Raw genomic sequence first — 24873 nt, forward strand, 5'->3', positions numbered from 1 at the left:
CCCAGCCTGGATTTGTGCTTGGGGTTGCAACATATTACTAAATGTGTTGTAGATCTGTCATAAGCACTGTGAGTACTGTTTTGTACTTTGTTTTGTTTTGGGTTTTTTTTTGGGGGGGGAGTATATTTAATTGAGTACACAACTGAGGAAGTGCTCAGTGGATCAGATGGTTAAATTAAAAAGTTCTGACATGAACTAAGAAAAACTGTAGATCTATTTTTTTCCCTTTCTACAATGCAATTAAAAACAAATATCCTTACTTATTCTGTATCAACCTCTGCACAGTGGTTAGCAGCAGGATCTGTAGCATCTCACAGGAAAATATGCCAAGCCTTTCTGTTTCTTTCTTCTTCCTAGCCATCCCTCCATCGTTCTTAATAAAACTACCTGTTCAATTTTGTCACGTCACACACGTGATTGTGCTTTCACATCCAAACCAATGAGGCTGCATTTAGGGAGCTGCAGAGCTGCACGCAAATAGGAGACGAGCAAGATAATGGACCATGTACTTGAAAAAGCAGTACGTAGGAATGATTGAGATTCATCTTTTGTCTCTGGTACAGAGATCATCTGAAAATGGCTTTGAACAGAAACATAAGATTTCACAGTGAGAGGAATATAGGGCCTTTGTCACATAATTACCTAGCAACATAATATTGAAATTATACTTTGAACTCATTCTTCTGTAAAAATGCAGAACTGTTATGGTCCCTTTGCAGATTAAATACATTGCCAAACAGATCCTTTTTGGTTTTTGGTCAGTACATTAAAAATCTTCTCCATACAATAATGCTTTGGGGGGAAAAAAAAAGTTGAAGTTAGAGTGGCAGGTAGGAGAAGTGTTGAAATGAAGAATCCATTAATAGCCTGAACAGAATTTTGTATTCCTGGGGCTCGCAGCTGACCACAAAAAACACTTCTGAGGGTTAGAGAAAGTGTTTATTACTGAAGAAGGATTTTTTTATGTTATTAGTTTGTGCGTTGCTGGGTTGGGCTTTTCAGTCCTTTTTTCAAGATTCTTCCCTCATGTTACAACATACACTTTCAAGAAAGCCTTAGCTCCAGGAGAGGAATGTGTACTTGGTGCATATGTAAATATTTGCCTAATTTGTAATCTTTCTAACAAGTCCTGCAAGATAAAAAATAAGTGCATATATGTTGCAGGTACTATGATAATTTGATCCAGGTACCTTACAGGGCTTAATTTACCCGATACTCATGAGTAGCATTTTGTGAAGTAGGTAAATGGATCTTGACCTTGTTTTGTTAAGTAGAGGAAGGTAATGGCCTGAAAGACAGAAATGGCATACAAGGAAAAAAAAAAAATCTTGCCCCAAAATGCTTAGAAAGCAAATTATTGTAAAAGTCTCATTGTACATTATGAATCTCAGTCAGAGAAAAAATTACCTGTAGTACTCATTCCACTGCCGTTGACAGTAGTCCAGCAGGAGCAGAACGTGCTTGGCAAAGTTAGGTCAGCACTAAAACCTTAATCCTTCAGTGGGAAATGTTAAATGCTTCCTTCGAGTTTCCCAGCACCCTTAAGTCCTTCCATCAGCTTCCTGAATTGCACCCACAGCACCTTCTCCAAGCATAGGAAACCAAGGCAAAAGATTTAATATCTATAAAAAACTATTTAACAGGGAGGTTTTCTGTGAAACATTTGAAGACCCATTGCACTGCACAGACCTATTATAAAACCTCTCCAAATCACCCTCTGAGAGCACAGCACCCTTAAAAGTATTGCAGAAGGCTCCGGTTGCTCACCTATCCTCACCTAAAACCAAGCAGTGAGCTAGAAGAGGAGGAGAATCTAGATGCTTTAGCAGTCCTCAGAAATCTGTTCTCCTGGCTTAGTACCCCTAATGATTTAGATACCCCATATCAAAACTGATTGTAAAATCCATACTCTGGATCGAAGCTCCTTAAGAGCTTCATGACCGTCCTTCCATGGAAGGATAATTGTCGGTGCTCTGAGCTTCTATCCTCGAAGTCTAAATTAAGAACAAGTCCCTGGGCTGCTGCTAGGCCCAAAGTAACTTCTCAGGCTTCGTCCTCTCTCTGTGACCAGCTGACCTGAGCTGCCCTCAGAATACAAATCCACTGTACCATGCTGTCAAAACAAATTACTAAATATCAGGCAGCACCACAGAGGAGACAGAAGCCAGGATCTTAGGGAAAGTAAAAGGTTGCTCTCCCACGCTTGCTGAGGAATTAAGGCAAGCTGAATGTTTTGGTGGGAGGAAAATATTCCCCTTTCCCCAAATGCCGCCCTGAGACTTGATCCAGAAAGTAATCAGGTGTGCCATGAGGAGAGGGAGTGAGTTGTGAGGAGGCTCTGCTGGAGCATCAGCCGCCTACCTAAGAAATGCACCTGACACACGGCAGCACGTGCGGGCTTCGAGGAGGGGACTGGGACAGCAGAGTTTTCTGTTTGTCCCCTCCATGGCGGAGGCTGGGTACAGACAGGTACAGACCACGGAGGAGATTTGTGCAGGGAGTGAGCCCTTGATACCTCGTTTCTCCTGTGATAGGGTCTGAAGCATGCGGGCAATGGCAGGTGCTTAGTGAAGGTGGGGCTGCAGGGGCAGGTCACACACAGTCTCCATCCACACCAGTAATGGCACTGGGAGCCACCTTGGGCTCTGGGGACACTTTTTTGCCTTTCCTTGTGTCACCTGCTGCCAGTGCCCAGAGCATAGTGGCAGCAGATGCGGGCAGGGCTCCAGCAGCTCTGGTGTCTGTAGGGTTCCTGTTCCCCGGTACCACCATGGTCGTGTACCTGCTTCTCCTTACTGCTCTGTCGAGGAGCTGCCTGTGCTCGTGGGGTGAATTGATTCAGTGGTTAAACTGACTTTTTATAAGCACTAGATGCATTTGGGGGAGGTGGGTGAGGAGATGGAACGGGGCACTGAGACTGCTCAAATAATAACAGAATAGCTCCTTGTGACATCTGGAGCGATATTCCCCGGGGAGCTAATACTGCCTTCAGTTACTGACATGTTTTCTGTTTTGCTCTTCACCTCTGAGTATCTCCCTCACTTCCCACACTTCCCACTTGTGCCATCAACTCCTGACCGCCTGCTCTGCCGCTTTCTTATAGGAGAGTGTGCTGGATCTGAATCCATTAGTGCTTAATGAGATAGATATTTAAAGCTTACCATTTAGGTTGTGCCCCTACATTCTTCTAAATGAATACACTGCAAATATTTACAAATCAAAAGTAAGCTCCTTTAAAGTGCCACTAAGTTAAGCTGATTCTACTGCTTGAACTAATATCTCCATATAGTTAAAGCAGAATTAACCAAAACGTGTGGACGTGGATGTTTCAGTAGAGACAAAGAGAGAATAAAAAAGAAAACTAATTTCCATCTGTAAAAGTCCTAATTATCTTGACATTTAAGAGGGTACCAGCTTTCCAATAAAAATACAAATGAGGAAATTTCTTTAATCAGAGCACAATATGCAAAACCTTCTCAGAACAGTCCAGGCTAAGGCAGACTTGAATGTTAAATGCCTGTAAATACTGGAAAAACAGTTTGTGAAGAGTCCTGGGGCTTTACCAGAGCTGATGCTCTGAAAGGCTGTGGTTTCCCCAGAACCCACCTGGTAGCTTTTGAACTCAGCGCCTGTTCCAAAAGTTGGCAGAGAGGCAGAGGTCTCAGAGGCCTTATGCTGTGACATAGTTCTTGAAAACTGATGGGGCAATAAGGGAAGAAGCCAGCAGTGCTGAGGAGGAGAGGTTTATCATGTGGGCATAATATACTAATAAAAAAGGAAAAAAGCTGCCTTAGTCCTGCTGCTTGTAAGATATGTTGGTTTTCATTTACAATGAACTGCAAGCTGATAGCAAAATCTGCCAGAAATCCGTGTTTTGTTAGTTTGTTAACAGTGATTTGCAATTTATGCATGTCTTGAGGAGACTTGGTTGTTGTGTTTGATTCAGAAGTGAGCTCATTTCCTTACTGGTACAGTTTGGAGATAGAATGTGTGCACTGTTCCTTGGTCCACTGCACCAGTTTTGTGCCATGATTTTATTAAAGATACTATAATATGTGTTAAAAAGACAAGCTGAGTATATTTGAAACTGGCATGCCAAATAAAATGTAGGGTGAACAGAGGGCTTTTTTTTTCTTGGAGGGGGGAAGCCTGCTATTTTTGTGTAATGAAACAATTTGGAAACATTCATAAGAAGGGGTCCATACTGGAACTGGACTTTGAACTCCTGCTCAATAGACTAGAGGCTGATGATAAATCATGATGAACCATGGAAATTACCTGATCTCTGTTGGAGGGTTGAAGGAGGAGGGAAGGAACTGATAGCTGCACAACTTCTAGGGCAGATTATAACCTCCTAACCAGGTTATACACCCCCTTCCCTTTTTATCCTGCTGAGAACAGGAGTCTCTTGTAAATGAGGTCTCCTAAATGGAGACTGCTGGCTGAGCGTCAGAATTAAGGACACAGGAGGAAAGACAAAAGAGCAAAGCCTGTTTAATTAGGATGAAAGATACTCCACTCCCCCCTGCTAAATCCTCCAATCCCAGTTTAGCAGAGCGTAGGGGTTGTTAGCACTGACTTGTTGACTTGGGTAAATGCAATGCTTGGCAGGTGAAGTAATTCATAATTAATTGTTCTTTGCTGCATTCTTTCCAATGCAATGACTTGTAGCATTCATGTTTATAATTGATGTTTTCTGTGTGCAGAAGCTTCAGGACAGCCAATTAAGACAGTGGAGGTGGTAGCTGTGCAGCATCTTTAGCATCTGTGTGTTACCAGCATGTGGGCTATAACTTTTTTTCCTTTTTGTCTTGTTTCTAGTGCCTAAAACAGTACATGCAGCTGTCCATTCAAGAAGGTTGTGGTTCTCCTATCACGTGTCCAGACATGGTATGCTTGAACCATGGGACCCTACAAGAAGCAGAGGTATCAACACTTTTTTCTATCTCTTTTTTTTAACATAAACCCCTCAAACTTCTTTTCTATATAATAAATTTAATCATGCACTTTTTCCTCCCTTTGATTACTTTTAATGATCTTTTGGCAAGAAGCCTGGCTGACAAGAGGAACTAGAAACAAACAGATGTTTTCCAAGAGTTTTCCCCCTTTTTACCTCCCTGTGTGCCCTGAGGAAAGACTTACTTGGCATCCAGACAACCTCTGAATTACCCATGCAGGTGACTTAACCAGAATACCCTGTATTCCAGAATTGCTGAGCCTCTGTTAGTACTGTGAGTTAAATCAGATTTGATTTGACTGCCAGCACTGAAGTTCTTGCACCTCACCATTCTTAACTCAAGAGCAAGAACTCAAACTGATGGTACACAAGGCCAGAATTTCTTTGTGTGTGTTTATATTGGGCTGCAATAACCAATTTGCAGCCCAATATAAACATGCAAGACTCTATAGTTACAGGGAAATAAAGGTGTCTGCACAGCACTCATGGAAGTAGGTCTTAAGAAATATGAGAAGTGTCTTCATACTCAAGGCAGAGACGGGAGAGGTTGAGAGCTCAGAAGGTAAATGAGGTTTAGGCAGAACCGTTTGTATGTCTGACACGTGCACAATCTCCCAGAGTAAACTGGAAGGGTCAGTTTGAAAGTTGGAGGTGGAGAAACTGGAGGGGAAATGTGCTCCTCAGACCTTCTTGCACCGCTTGGGACAGCGGGCTTCAAGCGGGCTGTAGATGGCTCCTACCAGGCTGCCTGACGGCTTCCCAGCAACGCTCACGCAGCCTCCTGCCTGACTTAGGGCTGGTGTAAAGCTTCTGCATTAGGCTTAGCACCAAATCCATGACGTGGGGAGAAGCTGTTGGCAGCGTGGCTGGTACCCTCACACGTGCCAGCTGCTCTGTGCATCTGCAAGGCCATGGAAGACTGTGGGCAAATCCGATGTTGCCCTGCGGCTGTTCTTGCTTGCTTGCTTTGGGAGCCAGGTAGGTCCCTGCTGGGCCTGGGAACACATGCAGGGGAAAAAAAAAAAAAACAGACCAGGAAAAAAAGGTGCCTCAGGGATTTTGGCTGGTTTTGTGCTTTCTCTCTGCATTTGTTTGCAGAGATAAAATAAAAAAAACAACAGATCTCCATGCCTGAGTTGAAGAAAATAACTTTCTTTTCTGGGTTCCCTTGAGGCCTTTGTAAACAGATGACATAACTGTGGTGGAAGTATATAATCCTATTCAAATGCAGTCAGTGGCAATGCAATTCCCAATACCCAAAATGCCTTTTTCTCCAGAAAAATCTCAGGATTTCCTCCCCAGCATGCATTGGAAATGCTGTGCTTTGCTGAATCAGGGCCTGGGAATTGCAGCTATGTTTGTTATGGCATGCAGACATACGGTGGAGCTTTTCTTTGGCTGAATCCAGCTATTGTGGAAAGTAGCCAACTGTTTGCCTTCCTCCTTTCTTCTGCATAGATCCAGAGAGGGCATAGCAATGTCCCTCCCACCCATCACACCGGATTGGAGGCAACTAGCCTTTACTGAAAATGCATTTTTTAAAGAAAATTAACAAATGGTCAGAAGAATTCTGCTCTGTTAAGCTGGGGTTATGATGTTATAGGAATTACAGAGATATATTTCCCCTTCGTAAAGCAGGAGGACACTCCAGGGTGTGTATTAATGGACCATTAGCTTCATCCTTGCCTGCTTTTTGGGCTGAAGGCAGAATGACTAAACAGCCCAAATGTGCATTAGTGTCCCGTGGATGGATGAATGTTCTGAGGCTCCCTCTTGGCAATGTGCTTGAAGCACAGACCTTCCCCTTGAAAAGCAAACAGGCCTCCAGCCTGGTTAAAATGAACTGCTTATGTATTTACCAAATACCTATTTATTTAAGGAAGAAAAGCCAAAAAACCCCTCAGGAACAATAGGAAAAATAGATCATCTCCGTTAATAATCTGGAAGATTAGTATGTTAGCTACAGATTATGTATGAGCACTCTCTATTCTTTTTTCTGTTCCATGTGAAAATGGGGCCTTTAAAACAGGTTGCCCAGAGAAGCTGTGGCTGCTCCTCCCTGGAAGTGTTTAAGGCCAGGCTGGATGAGGCTTTGAGCAACCTGGTCTAGTGGAAGGTGTCCCTGCTGATGGCAGGGGGGTTGGAACTGGATGAGCTTTAAGGTCCCTTCCCACCCAAACCATTCTGTGATTCTATGAAAAGCTGTTATTTAAAAACCAGAACTTTATTCAGATGATAGAGAACGTGCTTCAATATGACTATTGTTTGGCATGTAAGTACTATTTAGAATTACTGTTTGCTCATTACACACTCTGAAACTCCTGGTGTTAAAAGTACGAGCCTTCTCTGAAGGGTCTGGATGTTTGGTCTCTGGCTTCTGGCAGGAAAAGGTTCTTCATAAGGACAGTGCCATGAGGAACAAAATGTTGCCTCTACTGGGGCAAGGAGGGAGGGGGAAGAAATTGGTCTTTTTTTCTCCCCTATGTTAGCATCAGGGTTTTGAAAAAGTGTATTTTTCATGTCATGTCTCTGTTCCAGATTGTGCTGTGACTGACATTCACCAGGTACCATTGCTGTTTGGAGAAAACCTGTCAGTTCACACTGTCTTTGTCATGGACATGGTGTTAAACTGGTTCCTATACTTTGGGCTAAATTGCATTTAATTATGTTAGCTAAGGTGGTTGTTTTGTTTGCTTTTTAAATACCTTTTGCCCTAGCCTGCACAAGGGAGATAAGATCATCTTAGGCATAATTTGAAGTGAAGAAAAGCCTTTCCATTGACTTCAGTGCATTTTGGATCGAGCTCTTTTCAATAAGGAAACTGAACAATTAATAACAAAGCTTATAAGCAATTTATAACAAGCTATGAAAGTTCCTCTAATTCCCCCTCTTGAGGTCCTTATTCAAAGTGTGTAACATTTCTCTAGTGCTTTCCAGTGACCTGTTTGTCTTCATTGTGAAATAAGTCGGTTTTATCTTCTTGGTAAAATTCTTCAGAGTTTATCTTGTTTGGTACTGAATTATAAGAGACATTTCACACCTCTTGCTTTGACTCTGAGACACGTGCTTCTTGTGTTGCTTTTAGGGAGTGAAGGGGGCAAAAAACTCTTGATTAATATTTTAAACAGGGAATAGAATTTCTTCTTGTATGTCTCATGAAGAAATGAGCAAGTGTGAATAGTAGGAACGTGTCTCTCTAAAACAGTTGAATATTTCATCAGAGTTTGGGGAGTAAATGGTTTATTCATCAAGTACAGGAGATGTTGGGATGTTAAGGCTGTACTTTTGGTGAGCTAGACCATTGTGTCTCACTGCACCTCAGTGAGAAGATGTTCTAGGTTTTTATTCTTAAAATCTTAAAATGAAAAGTAATTTAAACTGAAAATAGTACTTTTCAGGACTTTGAAAATACATTTTCTGAAACCCCTGTGTTTGGTTGTTTTTTATTTTTACTTATAACAAAATCTAGTCGACACTGCTATGTTCCCCAGCAGGTTTGTTGGGTTTTTTTTGCCAAATAGTGTGTTCAAACAGAAGGAGTATTTCTACTGGAGTGCTTGAAATCAAGTGCAATCGTAGGTCATATCTCTTACGTCAAGATAGCAGCTGCTTGTAGTATAGCTGGTATTAAGTAGAAATAAATGGGTGTTGGCAGTGGGAAGGCAATGGTTTTTGGCTACAGACTGTTTCAAATAGCTGGTTACACAAAGAAAAAAGAAGTTTAAAAGCAATCTCGTTAAACAAGATGTTTGTCCTTTCAGGCTCTAATAGTACAATAAACAAAGATGATTTGGATTCATTCCTGGAAGCAGAAGGTAGAAGGAACATTTTATGTTAATGCAGTTCTCTTTAAACTGTGCAGACTGCTACTGTCTGCCTCTCTTGGGAATTTGCTCCATTGATTTAATTGGGCCAGTTAATATCCCTAATCTAAATAAGGAGTAATTTATTATGGTTTGAAACGGTTTTACTTGCTGCAAATCCAATCACCAGTGTAAGCTTTGAGTCAGGGTAAGTGTCAGCTGCTGCATACAGGGATTCCTCATGTCCAGGAGATTGTGCTTTGCTATTTCTGATTCCTGTATTGTTTTGAAGCTTGTAATGTTGATGCCACTGATCCATTTAAACATAATCTGATTCGGATTAAAACTGTGCAGCAGGCAGTAAAGTAGATACTGATTTGGGCTCTCCTTCTGCCTCTTAAGTTTGGCAAGGAGAATTACCCCTTTGCTTGCAGTGCAGATTCTGCTCCCTCCATCTGTGTAAATCCATGATGTACACCCATGCTAACCTGAGAAGGGGTTGTCAGCGCTGTGTAAAGTGCTGCTGAAATAGGACAGTGACCCAGATCTTAGAATTCTTAATTGTGTTATATCCCATACATAGCTGAACAAAAATCCCATTGGGAGTCAGTTTAACATACCAGTTTTATTTTTAATTTGAAAATTGGTTTACATTTTGCTAGAGGCAATTGAAATGGTAAAATGAGGAGGAAGGTGAGAAAATGTTGCAGGCTAACCTATCTTTTTCAGGCTCAAATTAAAATTTTTGTTCTTCTTATTTACTTGTTTTTAAATAAATCCAAGGGCTGCAAATGGGAGAGTTTTAATTTTGTTTTTATTTGTCACTAGAGAAGAGAAGAACTGCTTCCAGGAGAAAATGAATCATTTATATTTCATGATGACTCCAGTGAGCACGGTAGCCGATGAAGAAAGGTGTGGGTGTAATTTCTAACAATAAAGAGACTAAACCCCCATACCCCTTTCAAAAGCAAACTGTAGCTCAAGGTAAAACTGTTTTGCACTCCTTGCAAGACTAGACAGTGCCTCTGTGAGTGGGACTTCTGCAGAGGTGGCCAGTGCAACCCTTTGCAAGTAGCAGTCGCTGCTGCCAGCGCAGGATCTGCCCTCGCTGCATATCTGCTAAAGCAAGAAAGGGAGAAGCACTTGTCCTGGTGAACTTTCCTCCCTTGGCACTATTGAGGTTTGATTTATATGGGTGTGAAAGGAAGTTAAGATCTATGCAGTTTTCTTTATTGCCTCCTTGCATCTCTCTCGAAAGCCTGAGAATAGGTGGAGTAGTGATTTTCCCTTTCCACTGTGGTAGCCAGTGTTTGAAAACAGGGGAGTTGTTCTTCCTCGGCTCCTGGTTACTGCACTGCCCAGGTTAAAAGGAACAGTCTGCCCCTCTGTAAACTGAACCCAATTATTTCAAACCCTTTCATTTTTCTTCCTTTGCTCTTTTGTCTCGTGTAGAAATAGCACCCCTGGTTATCGTACCACATTTGGACACTTGGCAGGGATCCAGCTGGAGGCTTTTGTGGTAGCAAGCCTTCAAAATTTTGCTTTTTTTTCCATGGATATTTTTACTTCAGGTGAAAGCTGCTGTTCTTAGTGAGAGCTCTTATGTGTTCTTGTGCTCCATAACTAGGGTACTCTAACTGCAGACATTGCTTACAGGGTAAGTTTCAATAAGAAAACTTACTTCAACTCCCAACAGTCTGACAAATCTAAATCAATATCTTTTCAGGAGAGGAGAGTCCTTGCCTCTCATTTTCTTTAAGGGTTTTTATTGTAACTATAACCCAGTGGGTTTTTTTTAAAGCCCTAAAACTTGTCCTGTAGCATTTCTTGCTGCATTGAATATTTCATAGCCTAGAATGAGAAATGTCTGCTCTCTGATGTGCTCATGGTCTTTCTCTTTTGGCTCTTTGCCATCTGCTGTGTTGCTGGTTTGTTTCCCTCCCAGATCTCCATCCTCTGTCCATCCTCAGGGCATGTGCAGTTGTGCAGGAGAGGAGGTGTTTGGGATGGATTCCTGGGTGGGACTAGAGATGTTGGATGAAAATGAACATTTAGGCTCTGATGCCAAGTAGGAGGAGATAAATCCCTTTATTGTGCTTATGGGTGTCCTTCCTGATTAAGCGTAAATAAGATTAAAAGTTCACTGTGGAAAGGAATTGCTGTTTTTTAGGAGGAGACCTGATATGCTTAATTTTTATTTTTGGTTTTTCCCAATTGAGTTTGCTCCTAGAGCTTTGCTATGGCACTGAATTCAGGCAGCAGCAGATGGTGCTTTCCTTTTCTCATGCTTAAAGATATTAAACCTCTGAGGGGCTTCGGCTCAGCACCTCTCAGGTCAAACCTCATTGTGGGTGCTATAAGGACCTGATCTTTCAAATCAGAAGTTCCAGGCTGTGTGTGTTCAGCACGTGGGGCTGCATGCAGGGATGGGGGATCTAAGCTGTGGAAGAGGCTATGTAGGAAGAAGAGTAGGGTTGGGTGAAACTGGTGCGGAAGGCTGCCATGGTAAGATCAGGTTTTCACTAGGAGAAAGGGAAGCTTTCAGCACTGACTCTGCTTCCTATTGAAATCTGCAATAAAACTCCTAACTCTGCTCCCACTGGAATCAAAAAGGCTGATTTTTAATACACGGGAAATTCTGGGCTCAATAGAACTGCTCTTGAAAAACTAATTGTTAAAAGCAAGAACAAGAACAGAAAGACCCCAGACAACTAACGAGTTCACTGCAGTGGCTCTGGCAGAATTGAGACTCGCTCTTTTACTCTAGTCCTAATGAAGGAAAATCTAAAGTAGTTGCCAACGTTCCCCCAGCCAGAGAAAAGCAGATGACTTTTCTAAAATTCCCCACTCCCCCCCCAAACTCTATTTCATTTTGAAGCTACCCCGGGGAGGGGTGGGCAATACTGAAATGATGTGTCTTGTGGGTTTTACAGAACTCTGTTGGTTGGCTTCATTCTTTGCTGAAGCTGCTGAACTTCACTCTTTATTCTTTGTTTGAGTAAGTTATTATTTGTTTTCCAAGAGTGTTTCAGCCGACTTCTAATGAACAGATGAAGAGTTTCCCAGGAAGCTCTCCGCTTCTTACAGTCATATTAATGAAATATTGTTTAGCTGTGTACATACTTTTATATTAAATATATCTTACACCCTGAATTCAGAAACTGAATGAGGACAGTACTTTGACCCCAGGACAGACTTACTAGACTAAGGGTATGTTTTGTAAAGATCTGTTGGTGTTTTGATACTAAATCCTTTAATTTCTTCAACTGTAAGTCTTTCAAACACCTTTGAACACTTCAATCTTGACATCAGTTGGATTATTTTTTGTATGACATTGGGTTAGGTCAAAGAAATTATCCAAACATCTGCTTCAAAATGCGATTTTAATTCCAATTATTTCATATCTTAATAAAGCAATTTAATATTTTATCATATACCAGTGGATATATTATTTGCTTTTCTTTTTTCTATCTACAAATGCAGATGTATTCACAGCATGATACTGAATACGTTTTGAGTTTTTTTGGTTTTGTATTTCTTCTCATGAGGCCTGTGTCACACAACCCAGAAGGACAGCAAGGGACAGTGCCCACCTCACTGAGGGCAAAATTTTGCCTTTTACAGTAATCTGAAGGACTGTAGTGGGATACTGGATGTGAGGGTTGAGCATCTTTCACTTTGAAGCTGTCAGTTCTACCGTGTCTCATAGTGCTTTAAATGATCAAGTCTTGTATTGGTATTATTCTAGGTTTATTTTCAGTAAAAGAGAATGACATTTTCCGTGCTGGTACAATATTACAAATGGATGAAAGAGAATGATCTCAGATTTTGTGTCCAACAAACTTGTGGCTCCTGAAGTATCTGTAAATTTTCTTTTGAACCCCTCCTTGCCCTGTATGCAGGTTTGCTCATTAGTTTTAAATAGGGTACTTGGTTTTCTTACGTAGGCTGTTAATTGGAGATTAGAGCATTTAGCCTTTTAGGTTGCTAGGTTAATGATGGTAGTGTGTACAATGCATCAGCAAAGCCTGTTTGTCTACGCCAACTAGATTTATTAACTTCAGGCCAGTTCCCAGTGGGCTGGTGTGTGTCTAAGGCAAATTCCAACAGCAATGGCATTAACTGTCCCAGCCTAAAACCCATTAAGTGAATAAAAAGTGGAAACCAGACTAGCTTCTAAGTTCCTGAGAGCTAAGTGACCTCTGCCATTAAGAGTGGGAGACATGAATGAGGAACCATTCGTTTGAGCTGTATTCTTGGACATGACAACAGGCTGCAGTCTCCAAGGCTGGCAAGCTGTCACTCTTCCTTACGTTAAACCTACATGAAATAAAACTGAGAAGCCTCGAGTAAATACAGCATCCACAAACAAGGCTTTCCTATGCATGGTAAGAAAGATGTGAGCTGAACTGTTGGGCTGTGTGGCTGAAATAGGCAAGGTGAAGAACTACTTTACACTTTGGAGAAGGAAGTCAAGGTATGGAGGAACATGGTGGAGAAAAGCAAGCAGGAAAAGAAGGTGGATTTGAGAGCCAGCTCAGGAGAGCATGCGTGTAGAACAGGATGGTTATTAATTTTTTTCATGTTTCTGTGTTTTCTAATGCTTTTTCTGTGTGTTTGTGTCTCATTTCAGATTGCCTGTTTGGTGCCTGTTGACCAGTTTCAGTTATACAAGAGGCTGAAGTTTGAACGAGGTGTGAACCTTTTGATTTCTGTTACCTTAACTTTTAAAATGTCAGTAGAGGCAGCAGTGTTGTGTACTGCAAAGACAAAGCCTGTTGGGCCATTGAAGGAAGAGATGAAGAAATAGTTTTGAGTGCAACCACTAGGTCTGACTGTGCTCTACAGACAAATTTGAAATTATTTCAGTGGAGCAGAATCCACAGAGTGGCATCTTACTGAAATACCACACTTTTACTCAAGCTTGTGGGCAATACTCTCAGATTGTGTGCCTGAGCCTCCATCATCTTCCGGCAGCGTGCTCATCCTGGGTGGTGGTTGTACTGGTAGACAAGGTGCTAGAGGCTGGTGCAGGGCTCACACAATCCTTTCATACATCATAGGGATCTTTAGAAATTCTGAGGGACACAGAGACCCTGCAGTCTGATGGGGATTTTTGCAAACAACCCTGCAAGAGAGCTTTTCTTCTGTAGGAGCCTCGTGTGTGTTAATCTAGTATATTTTATTTTTTCCTGAGGGATAATTGGACCCCTTGTTACTGTGTAAGGCCTGTTAGTAAAGTTTGAAACTGAAGGTTTTACTGGGGCGAGGTTTTCCTATGCCAGAGGTCAGCCTTCTGCTTCAGGAGACAATTCCTTGCCAAGGCTGAAAAAGAAAATTGCTAAGTCCTGCAGTGAGCTCCTGTGATGGTTTTAAAGATGGACACCAACTTGAAAGTCTCAGCTGGAAGTTGCAGTGGTCAAAGAACCCACTCTGTGGTGATTTGCAGGGTGGGTGTTCGGGTCTGATCTGCCCTGGCCGTGACTGCTTTCAAACTTTCCTCTAAAGACTGTATTCGTGCTCCTGTTTTACCTGCATCCTTAGATGCAGATGGATTGGGACTCTGTATGAAAATGAAGAGGTTCACAGGAGTTAGGTACAGTAATGCACTTTAAAATATGGTCAGATAGAAGAATATATGGTTTTTTTACAGTATCTTGCCTGGCATGACGTATGCTGGAATGACCATGAAGTACGAAAACCACAGAATTAATATCCCCAGATATGATCCAGAGTTCATGGGCAGATGCAGACTGTAGCTATGGTTTGCATGCACTCAGTCCAAAAAAGACAAAAAAATCCCAAACCCTGCTTTCATTTTTTATTTCTCACTCCTATTTTACCTTCTTCTTGTTTACCCTTAATTCCTTAGGAAGTCACTCCTATTTGTAAGCCAAGCAGTAGCTTATCTGCAGCCTAGACAGTGGAAATCAGAGCTTGTTAAATCAGCGTATTAAAGGCTTAATAAAGAGAGGTATTCTTGCAATACAAAAATCTCTTTTATGTAAAACCTTTTTTTTAACTGGAGACTGTGAAACTAATGATTTCCTGATATCTCCTCCTCTATAACTAGCCAAAGCTGAACTCATGATCTTTTGTCCAACTCCCTATTACATTTGATTTTTTTTCTTACTGCCTCCTACGTACAGAAGCCTGGAACTTGTCTATTTTTTTAAATAAATCCTCCTTCCCTTTTCTTTCTTGCCTAAGTCTAACAAGTCCTACTCCACCTCCACTACCTCTCTTCATGATATTTCTAAGATCTGTCCTTTCTCCTTTATGATGAGTAAAACTGGCATCCAAGAGGCAGGCTTAATCCCTGGCCGTTTGGCTTTGCCTATTGGCCCCAGCAATAAATCCAGTTTACTGATGCCTGGGAACAACATTTCTTGCTAACTCGGGCTCTGGCTTGGACACCAGCACTAAGCCCAGCCCCAACCAAGACCTTTTGCCAATTCTAGATTTAGCATTGTCCTCAAGGGGAACTGCCCTTTTGGGAACTCATCAGCTGGACCTGGCTTATGAGCTTCTGCTGGCCTGAAGCTTTGTTCTCAGACCTGACCCCAGCCTGGCAAAGCCTGCCTGTCCTGACCAACACCAACACTGGTCTGATGGTCTTGTTCTGCAACTAGCAATAAACCTTCCTGATGGCACCTGCTGGGGCTGAATTCTGACCTGGAGTCTGCCCAGCATCTCCTGGCAACTGAGACCTGACATGTGCCTTGTGTCTGTGTCAACCATATGGTTGGACTCGATGTTCTACAGTTGGACTCTATGATCTTAAAGGTCTTTTCCAGCAGAAATGATTCTATGATAGCACAACCTAGCCCTTTTCAAATTCAGCACTACCCAAAGCCCAGGCTGCTGCTGCCTAACTCTTGCCAACCACAAACGCCGTGTGCCTCATGATCCTTTCTCACACCAGCCCTAAGCCAAACTCAGTCGTGGTTCCTTGACTGAGCATCAGACCAATTAATCAATCTTTGTGTTGAACCATGGGCCTTTCCCTAAAAACATGTGAACCTCCACTTAGGATGCAGCCAAGTGGGCAGAGCTGATGTCAGCCAGAAGCTGGACCAAATACATCTTCTGAGGGCCATGAATTAATTTGATTGACTTAACGAGAACATTTTGAAGAACCAAAATACAGCATAATAGTAGCACTGCTCTTATCAGCCTTTCAGGCTTCATTTAAAAATGAAGAAAACCTTTATATGTGAAATATTTTGAGTTCCCTTTTCTTCTTAGTTTTCAAGTTTTATCTTCAGACCAGGTGCTGGGGAAGAGCTGGCTTGGGCTCACTAGGTTTTTTTGTTGCTGAGGGGAAGGAGTCAGCATGGTAAGGGGAATAGAGAGCAATGAGTTTTCCAGACCTTGCTGTCTGAAGTGTACCATCATCTTTTCCATGTTTGCAAATGCAATAGGACAAATTCTGATTCTTAAAACAGGCAGGTGCTACAGTGTTCTTCATGACTTTTGCTCTGATCAGCAAAGCCCTTTATTCAAACCTTTCAGCATCCTACATTTGGAACCTTCTTCTCTCAGCTTTGTTCTGTTGAGATGTGGGCTCTCTGCTTCAGCATCCCCTTTGCTTTACTAGAAATAAATGATCAACTTCTTGGGTCATCTTTATGCTCCTGCTCTGTAGTCTTTGCTCACCAGTCTTCAAGCAATTGGTAAAGCCAATGCTTCTCACCCTTCCAGGCATTTTCCATTGCAGGATGAATTTTGAGGAAAATTTTGAAGAAGGACTTATACATCCAGAAGTTATCTTCCTCATCCCCTGTCTGTGCCAGTTATTTTAATAAAATATATTTCCTGTCCCTTTCTTTGTTTTTTAAAAAACTAGACAGATAATATTGGATGAAAAAAGTTGTGAGAAGTAGTTGGCATATGATTGTATACACTTTATTAGTTTAATAAGGAATGCAATGAAAATATTCTATCCTCTTGGGGTTTTTGTGTTCTTAGAGTGCAAATGTTTTCAGGCTTAAAATCAAGCTTTCTTACATATCTGTAACTTCTCAGTATCCAGTCAGGACCTTGCCACAGAGCTTCCGTGCAGCATATTTTAATAGAAGAAACAGGAATTGCTCTGTCTCTGTTTAGGATGGGGTTGATGTGGTCATCAGAAGTAACGAAACAGAGGAGTAGGATGTGGTTAGGACATTATGCATTATATTTCTATTTCTGTAACAATTGCCCAATAGGTCAAGTGGTAGATGATGAGAACCTCCATTTTATGTCTGATTGAAAACTAGTCCATTTTAAAAGGAGATATTCCTGATATTCTGTGAAAGGCACGGGCTCATCTTTTCAGTGGGTACCTCTCCTGAGCCAGAAATTCTCCTTTCTTCGGGGTGCTGCATTTCCCCTGTCTGTCTCCCCGATCTCACCTGCTTGCTTGTGTGTTTTGCAAAAACTGGCCAGATCCCTGTCGTTACTGGCGCTGTTTTGGAAGGCTTTCCTCCTGAGAGTGGGGTGAGCGTGGCTGAATTGGCAGTGGTGGAGCAGAGGAAAGGCTCAGGAGAGAAATGGACCAAACCAAAAGATGGAGCAGCTTGTCAGAGCAATATTTTGCCTTTTTCCTTTTGTTTTTTTGGCTGCTCCTTTTTAGTTTTTTTCTGGTTTCACTTGTACTCCATGGTAAACCAAACAGTATGAGACAACATGGATTGCAAAACACCATCTGTAGGTTCTTTGTAAAATGGAGGAAGTGTGAGAGGAGGGAGTTTCATGTCATGCATTACATCTTGCTGCAACAAGTTGGTAGAAATCAGTAAGATTTACAACCCAACTCCCCTCCTTCCAATGATGTCAAAACCAGACATCCTGTCTTTCATCCAAAAACAGGATAGGAGAATTTAGGTTTCCAAAGTTGAGTATGTTAAGCAGCTATCTGCAGGAACTCCACTTCATCTCATTTTAACTGCTGTTTAGCAGGAGAAAGCGTACAGGACCTACTGCAGGAAGACTTAAATGCAATAGCCAGTACTAGGCCATGGTCTTACCCAGTTCAGAGTTTCTTTTAAGGCACACCTAGGGAAGCTACAGAAATAATGATTTCTCAGTCAGGACACTACTTTTTAAAAGTATGTAAAAATGCAAAATGGCTTATACTGCCCATCCATGTCTCTCTCTTCTCCCCACAAATGAAGCTGCAAAGTGTTTTGTTGTGGCGTTCATTCAGTAGAAGGCAAAGTGTTTGTTTTGGGGGGCAAAGGAAGCACGTGAAGGAGAATAAGAGGAAATAATAAGAGGAAAGAAGGGAACTAGATTGATGAAGTGGCTGGAGGTAGATGTTACAGGTGTTTTGCTTGCACTACCTAGACAATAGATGACAGTCTTTGCCATGGATGTAGAAATTCTGCACAACTGTCAGACCACTTTGACACAGACTTAAAAATTACCTGTAGTCAGAGCACTGTGTACCTGTGTGTCCTGCAGCCAGCAGAGAGGATGATCATCCTTAAATGGTTCCTCACCATCATTGTCCTGGGCAAAAGGGAGGGAGGGAGGGATGGCTTTAAGGACGCTGGAAATTTTCAAGGTGAACAGAGAGGTTTGGCATACTGGAAAATAATTCAGTTTCTAGTGCACGTCAGATTATGAAATTTGTGGGGTGTCCTTCTCCCCAGGTGTTTATACGGGTGTATCTAAATGCTTGAGAGCCTGGGAGAAAGTTGTACTTCTTGGAACACCTTTATAGTTGTACAGTTTCTAGTTTCTGGTTATCTGGACACTGAACTGGTATCACTGGTTTTGATGCTGACTGGAGCATCTGCTCAATATCCATCCACCAGCCCCCTTCACTGTGGGCTACCAGCAGTCTCCTGCCAGAGGAGCAGTGCAGGCAGGGGTGTGTACATAGGAGCAGATCCCTTCAACTGGTTCAGCAAAATTTTCCAGAGAACATAAGTCAGGAGCCCTTGTGCAGCCTTTTGTTTTAAGTGGGACAATATTTTAACTGCTGTTAGAACATTGTAATGGCTTTTGACATCTCACAGTCAGGGATCTCCACCTGTTCGTGAGACATCCCCTCCATCTATTTATTTTCAATGGTGGTACCAGAGAGCTCCCAGGGAAGGAGGAGATGTAGGTAGCTCTGCAGGGTGGGAGCGCTCTTCTCAGTGGGTGCTCTTCTCAGTGATGCCCAATGGTAGGACAAGGGGCAATGGGTGTGAGCTGGAACACAGGAGGTTCCACTTAAACTTGAGAAGAAACTTCTTTACTGTGAGGGTGACAGAGCCCTGGGACAGGCTGCCCAGGGAGGGTGTGGAGTCTCCTTCTCTGGAGACATTCAAGACCTGCCTGGACGCCTTCCTGTGTGATCTCATTTAGGTTCCTGCTCTGGCAGGGGGTTGGACTGGATGATCTTTCGAGGTCCCTTCCAATCCCCAACATTCTGTGATTCTGTGAGTGTTTGGCTGCACCTCATGGACCAGAGCCAGTATAAAGCGTACACACAATGGGCTGCTCCTAACAATGAACTTATTTTAGTTGTGGTTCTGTTCCAAGCCCAAATTCCTGGAATAAAGGTTGGGGAGCAAGAGGAGGAATCAATCATGTCATTCACTGCCCTGCAGTGATGTCCGTAACTCAGTGTCTCCACCCTGAATCTTGTGTTGACTATTGTTGTAATCTGGTGCCTGAGAAATAATGTTCATATAATAAAGTGAATATTAATTGGAGTTTGTAGATAGAAAGAAGGAAATAAGGCATGGAAAGTAACTTGACATTAATTCATGACAGTCCCTCTGCTATTTACATGAAAGATGCTGCGTGGCTTGCACACATGAAAGACATGGAATGGCCTAATGTCACCAGACACGTGCTTCTTAGCAAGCAGCAGTTATGTTTGTCTTTTTTACCTCCCTGTAAAGGCAAAGAATATGTCCCAAGTTGTGTGTTGCCATTCCTGCGATGCTTCCAGTGCGGCTGCCTCTGCAGGGCGCAGTTGCAGACCTGCCTAAAGAAGAGGAGTAGGCTTGAATGCCCGTGGGCTCAGGAGGCTTCAGCTTCCCCACCCACGTGCAGAACTGCGTCTTGCACACCTAGACACACGTTGCTGGAATGAGAAGGGAACTGTATAAACTTTTATTTTTCTCTCTCTGTTACATTTCAGAAGTCTACTTGGACCCCCAAAGAACGTGGTGCCCTGCAGCCGACTGCCAAACAGTGTGCTGTATTGCACTGAACAAGTCAGGAGCACCGGTGCCGGTGGAGTGCCCAGCTTGCCACCTGATGTTTTGCTCCTCTTGCAAGGACACGTGGCACCCGCAGCACCTATGCCAGGAAAACCAAACTACTCTAGTACCAAGCGAGCAGGGGTAAGAGGGGAACCCACGGAGGCCACACAGTCTTTTGGTTCTTTTTGGCACAGAGGTAACACCTCACAAATATTATTTGGCTACTTATCACACTTGGGATGCCATTGACACTTCTGAAAGGTGAAGCCCTCCAGGGCTTTGGATCTGCCTAAAAGCTTTGTTCACATGCTAGAATTATAACTTGTGTCCATACAAAAATTACAAAACACTAATATTCAGAATCCAAACTTGGCTTATCCTGTGATCACCCCTGCTTACTATTTATAGAACCTCTGTATAGAAGGATCTTAACTCTTATGCAGAGTGGGTGTAAAATGTCTCATTTGGTGTGAGAAATCTGATTCATGTTCATTTTACATAGGTGTAAACAACCTACAGATAGGATTACACAAGGTATTAATTAACAGGAAGAAAACGCTTTTGTGTTTAAATGATATAATGTCTGTGGCCATCCATCTTTGTTTTCAGAATCAGATTACGTTCAGTCATGTGTATTCAAAGTTTTCTATCATTTTTTACAAAAAAATAAAGACTTGCTTAAAATCTAAGCATTTTGCCTGCTCCAGACTTCATTGAATAGGAGTTATGAAAGAGCTCTCACTGTAATTTTTCTTCTCCAGGTTTGATCTGTGGCTTGATTTTGGTGGATTTTAAGGCTGTTTTGTTCAGGCAGGGACAGTGCTGAGTTGCATAATCTAGTCCTGTTAAATTATTGCTGCAAGCTGCCTTACAAAGTGGTAATTTCTAATGCTCTAGGTGATACAATTGAGGGTATAGTGAGTACTGGTTTTATGTAGAGAATGGAGTTACCCTTTTACATGATATTAATAATTGTACACCTAGTAGTGAGTATATTTCACTGCGTTGTATGCATTGAACAAGCTGCACACATTAAGTGCATTAAGACAACATTAGATGCTCTGGAAAATAAGCACAGTGCACATTAGACAATGGAGCTGAACATCAACAGTAATTGCATTCACATTTCACTTTAATGTTTTCTTTCTCTTCTAGATCACTTATTGGAACGGAGACAGAGACACCAATTAAGCAGTGCCCAGTTTGTAGGATCTATATTGAGCGAAACGAGGGCTGTGCTCAGATGATGTGCAAGAACTGCAAGCACACGTTTTGCTGGTACTGCCTACAGAACTTGGATGTAAGTGCTGGATCAGAAACCACCTAGATAAATGGTAACGGGGTTGGGGGTTAGTCTGAGGCCCACTACAAGATCTTCATCAACTCATTGATATCCCAGTGAACGTCTTGGCTCAGTTCAGCTTTTAACTTAATTTCTTTCTTCTTGTTCATCCAATGCTTTTATTTATATCAACATCCTTTTTTTCCATAAAGGATCATAGCCATGTTTGTGAGTCTTATGGTAGTTCTTTGAGGGAAATGGGACAGCCTGGTTGCTTTCTGGAGTTTTCATTCCAGTACTACCTTCCTCAGACTCCCTCTTCCAGTGCAGTAGCTAAAATCAGTTTGGTTGAGAGCCAGGAAGTGTCTTTTGCCTGACCCAATTGCAAGGGTCACAGTCTGTCCAAAAAATGGGGTATGGTACTGGGTGAAGGGGGACGCGTTAAGAGCTCATATGGACTAGGTCTCTTGACTAGTCCATCTCTAGTTCTGTGTTTGCTGAAGATAATGATTGGTTAGTAGGCTTGAGGATAAATATGAGCATGGATTATGAAGTCCAGGTTGCTAGTTATTTCTTAGGTGATACCAATTAGTTTCAACTCATGTGGACATCATGTTTCGATTAGAAGTACAGGAAGTAATGTGCTTGTGTATATGACAGCTTCCCTTTTTGGCACAGTCATCAGTAACAACTGTGGGAGTGTGAAAAGGGCTTCACTAGCACTTGAAATAAAGTATTAGTTGCTGCATGGCTTTTCTTTTCTTCTTTTTCCTACTCCATAGCCAGCAAACAATGAAACTTCCTCATTCTTTATCATTCCTTTTCTCAGCATGCTAAACAGGTTTTGCTTGGCTCTGTGTCCCATTTCTGTCCGTGTGAGCGTGCTTTTTCAACACGGGTCTTACGGCTTGCCTCCGAGTACACGCAGTACACAATGATTGCTTAACACTCTGCTGAGCTGGGAGAGTCTCAGTTTCTCACAGGCAGTTCAAAGGAGAAAGGAAAAAAAAACAACTGTAGTTGTGTGATTCCAAAGCAGTTTTTTTAAACGTGCAGGGTTACAGGAGCTGCAGGTGTAGATGAAGGTGATATTGGCAGAGCCGAAGAGTAAGGCTGAGAAATGAAAGAGGAAGCAGCATCAGGCTAGGGGAGGGTAATGCAGGGCATTAGTCACCTTCTGAAGATAAAATGGATAATTTAGTAAGTATTACTGGGAAAAGAGAAAAGAAACAGGGATTTCCTACTTTTTAAATTTTCCTGTTAAGCCTAGGAAGAAAATGACTCTGAAATGCAAGGACAGCCGGAGAACAGAAGGTAGAAGTACCTCAGGAAGATGATGCTTCAGATTTCTAGCTTTCCAAGATACCTGTTTTTTACAGGCCCCCTTATCTTCACCAAATTACAGACATATACTTGTGCAATAGGTGCACCACTTATGCTTTTTAAAAGTGGAGGAGGAAAGATGCTATACAGTAGGTCAGATCCCAAACACACCACACTTTTTGAAACTGAAAGAAGTTTCTCCAGAGAATTATTTGGAAACCAAGTGAAATTGTCTGCCAGCAGCTGGTAATTTTAAAGGAGTGTCGGGAAAGTTGTATTTCCAGTCCAGTCTTGAACGTCTCCCTGCAGTACTGTAACTGCACTTACATCTTCTCCTTTTGTTTTTCAGAACGATATCTTCTTAAGACATTACGACAGAGGCCCTTGCAGAAACAAGCTGGGCCACTCACGGGCCTCGGTGATGTGGAACAGAACACAGGTGCATTCCTAGTCAGCTGAGCAGAGTTCTCATGCATGGATGAAGCAAAGGGATTTTACCCTTCAGTGAAGGACCAAGATGTTTATTTTAGTATTTGCATCTCTTTTCTGTTTCCCTGTGCCGTGCTTATGCATGCACACGTGTATTTTATTTTCCACATTAGCTGAATACCTATTTTTTACCACCATGTCTTTCAGGTTGTGGGGATCCTCGTTGGACTAGGGATCATAGCATTGGTGACCTCTCCCTTGCTACTCGTGGCATCTCCGTGCATCATCTGCTGCATTTGCAAATCTTGCCGAAGCAAAAAGAAAAAACACGGCCCACCAACAACTTAAAACTCAGTGTCTGTTTGAGCCTCCACCTGTACAGTGTACGTGTGTGAGAAAGCACAGTGGTTGTATTTTGGTGCCATACCTACCAAATAATACTCCCTTTTCTGCCAATTCTTGGGATAAGTGCCTATTCTTTACAGGCTACTCAATCACTAACAAATCCCAGTGTGGGAAAAGTCTAGATAATTGTGCAGTACATATGGTATAAGATTTTGTTTTATAAAAGGAAAATGGGACACTTCAGTAGTTCATACCCTTACATATAAGCCACCTTCTGAGACTGCTGGAACTTAACCATTTCCATCAGCTGCACATGATCTAATCCTGCAGTATTACTCTGCCTTTGCAGACCCAGCCATTACTGGCATGCTTTCTGTTGGCTCCTAGTGACACTCAGATTTCTCAGAAAGTTTGGGGTATTTTATAAAAGGAGGAGAGGGAAAAGCCAGATTAAGTTCTTCAGCCTGCTAGCTTGTGTCTTGATAAAGGTAACAAACCGTTAAGAAAATATACTTGACAGTATCCTGCCAACTGGCTGCTTTGGCATTTCTTTCAGCTTTGAAATCAGTTTGATTTATACTGTTGATCTCAATTATAGAAGTAAAAACCAAGAAGACTATTTCTAACTAAGGTAGAGCTCTCTTTTGAGAGACTGGACTGCCTTGAGAGAGCTGATATGTTTTCAAATCAAACATGACATATCTACAGATATTAGGAGTATAGATATTTCCCTGCCATGGAGCATGCCTTTTGTCAATAACAGGGGTGTAGTAAACTCCCCACAACGCTAGTATTTTAAGAAAGGCCATGATACAGCTCCTGTTTTGTGTGCAGTATTGGGATTTTGGTGATGTGTATATAGAGGCCACATGTGTGTGGGTATGTAATGCACAGTTTATTTTCTAGGCAGTCAGTATGTTTTTCCAACAGTTTATATGAGGTGGCAGCAAGAACCCTGTTAAAAACTGACACAGACCAGGCTAAGCCAAACCCTCCTTTAAACCTGATCGACCTGCTGAAGTGAATACTTGAGAAATGCTGTGTAAATGTCAGCTCTGTCCATTGCTGGGTATTTCTTCTGTCCCACTCAAGGTTAACAAACTCTGTTACCAATAATTTTTTAGTTACTCTAAATCTGAAAGGCTGTCATTTAAATGAACACTTCATTTTAATTTGGTGCCTCACCACCAAACCGATTCAGAGCCAGCTATCAGTTGCATGTGTGTAAGTTCACTGAAGAGCTGGAGTTACTCCAGGCTCTCTCAGAAGTAGCTGAGATCAGACTCTGCTCCCCAGAGTTTCTTTCCTTAGCGACTGGTGCTCCTCACAACCCTGGCCGGTGGCGGCTTTTGTTCTGGACTCCCATCTGTGCATCTTCTGTCTGTGGGAACTGATCCAAGTTTGCACTATATCATGTGTTGTACTTCCAAACCCTTTTTGAGAAGGGCTGCAAGGTTTAGAGGAGATGCTCAGCCTGGCATCATGTCGGGCTCACTCTCCACCCGTCTGCCCTCCTCCGTGCGAGGCACCCAGAGAGCGCTGCGA

General features: G+C 42.3%; 1 protein-coding gene across 1 annotated transcript; it reads left to right on the top strand.

Moving 5' to 3' along the window:
- The first annotated feature begins 4827 nt into the window (after positions 1-4827).
- Positions 4828-23331, top strand: RNF144B (ring finger protein 144B). The gene is made up of 6 exons (XM_010167507.1): positions 4828-4926; positions 13394-13454; positions 19886-20090; positions 21105-21249; positions 22904-22993; positions 23191-23331. Exons 1-6 carry the CDS (start codon positions 4837-4839, stop codon positions 23329-23331), a joined length of 732 nt encoding a protein of 243 aa, XP_010165809.1. The 5' UTR covers positions 4828-4836.
- The last annotated feature ends 1542 nt before the right edge of the window (positions 23332-24873 follow it).

This window comes from Antrostomus carolinensis, unplaced genomic scaffold, assembly GCF_000700745.2.
Source record: "Antrostomus carolinensis isolate BGI_N321 unplaced genomic scaffold, ASM70074v2 scaffold4605, whole genome shotgun sequence".
In the NCBI taxonomy this organism is placed as follows: domain Eukaryota; kingdom Metazoa; phylum Chordata; class Aves; order Caprimulgiformes; family Caprimulgidae; genus Antrostomus; species Antrostomus carolinensis.